Source organism: Pinus tabuliformis, chromosome 8, assembly GCF_031772625.1.
Source record: "Pinus tabuliformis cultivar Carrire ecotype Pingquan chromosome 8, CPIR1, whole genome shotgun sequence".
Classification (NCBI taxonomy): domain Eukaryota; kingdom Viridiplantae; phylum Streptophyta; class Pinopsida; order Pinales; family Pinaceae; genus Pinus; species Pinus tabuliformis.
In genome coordinates, this window is record NC_142294.1 from 544,239,062 (window position 1) to 544,242,391 (window position 3,330).

Genomic DNA, 3,330 nt, shown 5'->3' on the forward strand with positions numbered 1-3,330 from the left:
TAACCACTTTAGTAATATGATCTAACTCTAAATTACAGGCACTCAATTTCCTATATCGTCAGGTAACCAAAAATTTATACAGTACTTACACCCAAAATTTATAGAAGAATTCTTGTCATAATTTATTATTTTACCAAGAGAATGTAGCAGTTAATACACGCGGTGAAGAGACAGGAGTACATATAATTTAATCGTGGTTAAGCACAAATACATTTCTAATTGAATTAAGAATGCAAATTTTAAGCCAATGAAAGGAAAATTTCCAATCTGTTTTAACTGTTTGCAACCCTGCAGTTGGCCCGGACTCCTCCTTGGTTGCCAGTCAATACACTAATCTCTCCCATTTTTATCATGGCGGTAGCAAATTTTTTCTGCCATCCTACCAAGTTAAGCCCCGAGTTTGCAGTCACACTGGATTTGGTGTTTGGATCTGTAAGCAGGGTTGCATCAGATGTAAACAGACCACGGTTAGCTATAACTTCGTCGTAATAGACGTTGTCCAGGGTGAGTGGCGTATCAGGATCCATGAACACGGTCGTGTTAACGTTACTGGGGCTGCCTTGGGGACAACCCTGCTTCAGTATCTGAGCATATGTCGGATCAAGGGATGGGTCCGTCGTATTCGTGCCGTTGAAATTGTAGAGCCTGCCGACGAATGAAGAACAGTGAGAGACACCAATTGTGTGTGCTCCTGCATTCGCGCAAACAACACAAACATGATTATACTCGACAAATGCTTTTGCTGAACCATTATTATCATCTACTAGTATTGACATATTGATGATTTGCAGGTCTGAGAGTATACCTGACAATGTAACCATCTCGTCCTGGGATAGACCTTTGGATGCAAATAGCTGAGTTAGCTGGGTTACATTGAAGGTAGGGGGAGGTAGATTTCCCCGAATATTGGAAGCTAGTGAAATATTTCCATCCTTTCTTCCAGCTGGAACATCCCAGCAGAGAGGGATGGGAGATGCCTGCGATCAATCATGATTCATTATTAGAAATCATTGAGCATTTCTGCTATGCTATGCTATACTCAATTCAGTTGTAGTCATGTATGATGTTTAAGACGAGTACCAGTGATGCACTATCCCTAGCCGCGAACGCGACTATATCTGCACAGGAAACCACCTTTGGGCAGACCGCCTCTAATTGCAATTTTGCTTCGTCAATCACGTCGAATCCTCCAAGGCTCGGATTGTTAGCCGGAGAGTCTTTCTCCGCTACGAACTGGCCAGGAATGGAATCGATGAGAACGGAACCATCGCATCCCTGAAAGTGCAGGAGTTCGACATCCGTATTTCAAAAACCTCATTCATTTACACTCTAGCAAAGTACATTAGCAAACGTAATTTTGATAACTACCCTGACAAAACAGTCGTGGAAATGCAACGGTATAAGCATAGCAGCTATTCCAGTAAAGTTGAGGAATGCACTGCTAACCACCCGACGCACAATGGGTTCCGCATCTGGACAAATAGTATTGTAATAGCCCACTTGAAGGTTGTCGCTTACTGCAGCCCCAGCTAAGGCACAAAATAATACAGCAAAGAGGGTCACCTTATGGCACAGAGTCTTCGCCATTTCACCTCCCTGGAAACCGACATCAAGAAAAACCAGAAAATGAAGTCATTCCGATCATTAATTTGCTCACAAATATGCATCCCGAAAACGTCTATCAGAACGCCTAAAAGAATCTATTGCTACCCAAGTTCTCACCTTGGATGACAGCTGGGAGTTGATGGTTCTGTGTGCTATTACTCAAAATCCTGAGATGGGAGATAATAGTAGTCAAGTTCGCTACTGAATACTGAGAATCATGTATGCGAAGCTACAAGTATTTATAGATGTATATAACAGTATTTGTGTCGGTGAATGGAATTGGTCTAATAAAAGTTACGGTTGTATTAGGAATTCCATGGATATCAGTAAAAAGTCAATTATTATTTGTTCCACTCTTCACTCATGTTCTATAATTCGAAAATATTTTCAAAATTTACAATCTTTACATTTCAAATTATTTCTGAAATTTAAAATTAACTTCAAAAACCATAGAATACTTTACATCTTGTTTTTTGAACTTATCTGATTAAGGTAAATTGAGAAAATTCAAAAGTATTTGATTATAAACAAATTCAAGATTAAAAGTGCAGTTTCTTATGTTATCTGGTTAAGTAATACACAGGCTGCTCCTATTGAAGCAATTTCTATGGTGTCAGTCATAAGTTATTTAAAAAAAATTGAGCAAATAGAAGAGTGTAGATAGCCCAAGGTTGTCTTTAACCACATATTGTGCAACACAAAAAAAATCTTGGATGAAGCAAAATAACATATGTTTTTAGTAAATGGGGTATTTGGTTGAACAGGTGTCCCATAAACAACAAAGAAATAAAAGCTTTTGTTATGGATAAGTTTCAAAGCTTACTTGGATAAGGAGCTAGGAAGAAAAAAAAAGTATTGTATTGAAGTTTTTAATCCCACTCATAGTCATCAACCAAAAGCATACATACATAAAGGCCAATAGAACCAAAATTCCTATGGCTCAGTTAAAGTATTTCAATTTAGAATGTGAGGCCTTACCCAAATATGCTGGCAGCTAGCTGGGATAATCTATTCAGCTCTAGAAGCTAAAATATTTATTGTGAAGCTTCACAAAAGAAAACCAACAAATAAAAAAGCAATCTGTCCCATAAATGTTAAAATCATTTCTTTCTTTCTTTCTAAAAATATTTCAAAACCTAATAATCAATTACCCAAGTGAAACGAAGACTACAATCCAGATAAAAATGCTCATCCTGTCGAACCCAAGAACACGTATTGTCTGAAGCAACCTCACGCGTCTTGTGTGACCCTACCGCACGCGGTCTCTCTGACGCTTCCTCCCGCTATGGAACAAAACTGATTATGTATCAAAAACCTAACGTAGCGGTCTGGTTTCTGTAATTCGTCATCAAACAGACGTCACATATTCTCATTCACTTTCATTGAAATTTTCTGTAATTCCTTTTCAAACATATGTCACATATTATCATCTTCTTTCATCGAAATTACATATACTAGTACAAACATGGCCTTACAAACGCTTGGAAGTTGTAAAAAAAAAAATAAAAAAATTTTCATGTTCCATATAGCTAGTTTAATCGATGTAGGACTGTAATGAATTGTCAATGTAAGCCTGTGATTGGTTTGAGTTCTATTTCTGTGTTGGGGATTTTTCTGAGAAAATCCCAAAAACAAACAGAATAAACTCCACAGAGGCAATGCTCTGTTTCCTTCTGCCACACGATTTTTTTGCACAAAGAAGCTTTTAATAAAAATTCTCAGAAC

At 37.8% G+C, this 3,330-nt stretch overlaps 1 protein-coding gene across 1 annotated transcript; it reads right to left on the bottom strand.

The window, feature by feature from the left end:
* Positions 1-248: 248 nt before the first annotated feature.
* LOC149236583 (peroxidase 5-like) lies at positions 249-1,587 on the bottom strand. Its single transcript, XM_089368963.1, has 4 exons — positions 1,369-1,587; positions 1,081-1,275; positions 806-977; positions 249-691 (listed from the first exon to the last, which is right to left on the bottom strand). Exons 1-4 carry the CDS (start codon positions 1,585-1,587, stop codon positions 273-275), a joined length of 1,005 nt encoding a protein of 334 aa, XP_089225089.1. The 3' UTR covers positions 249-272.
* Positions 1,588-3,330: the final 1,743 nt, after the last annotated feature.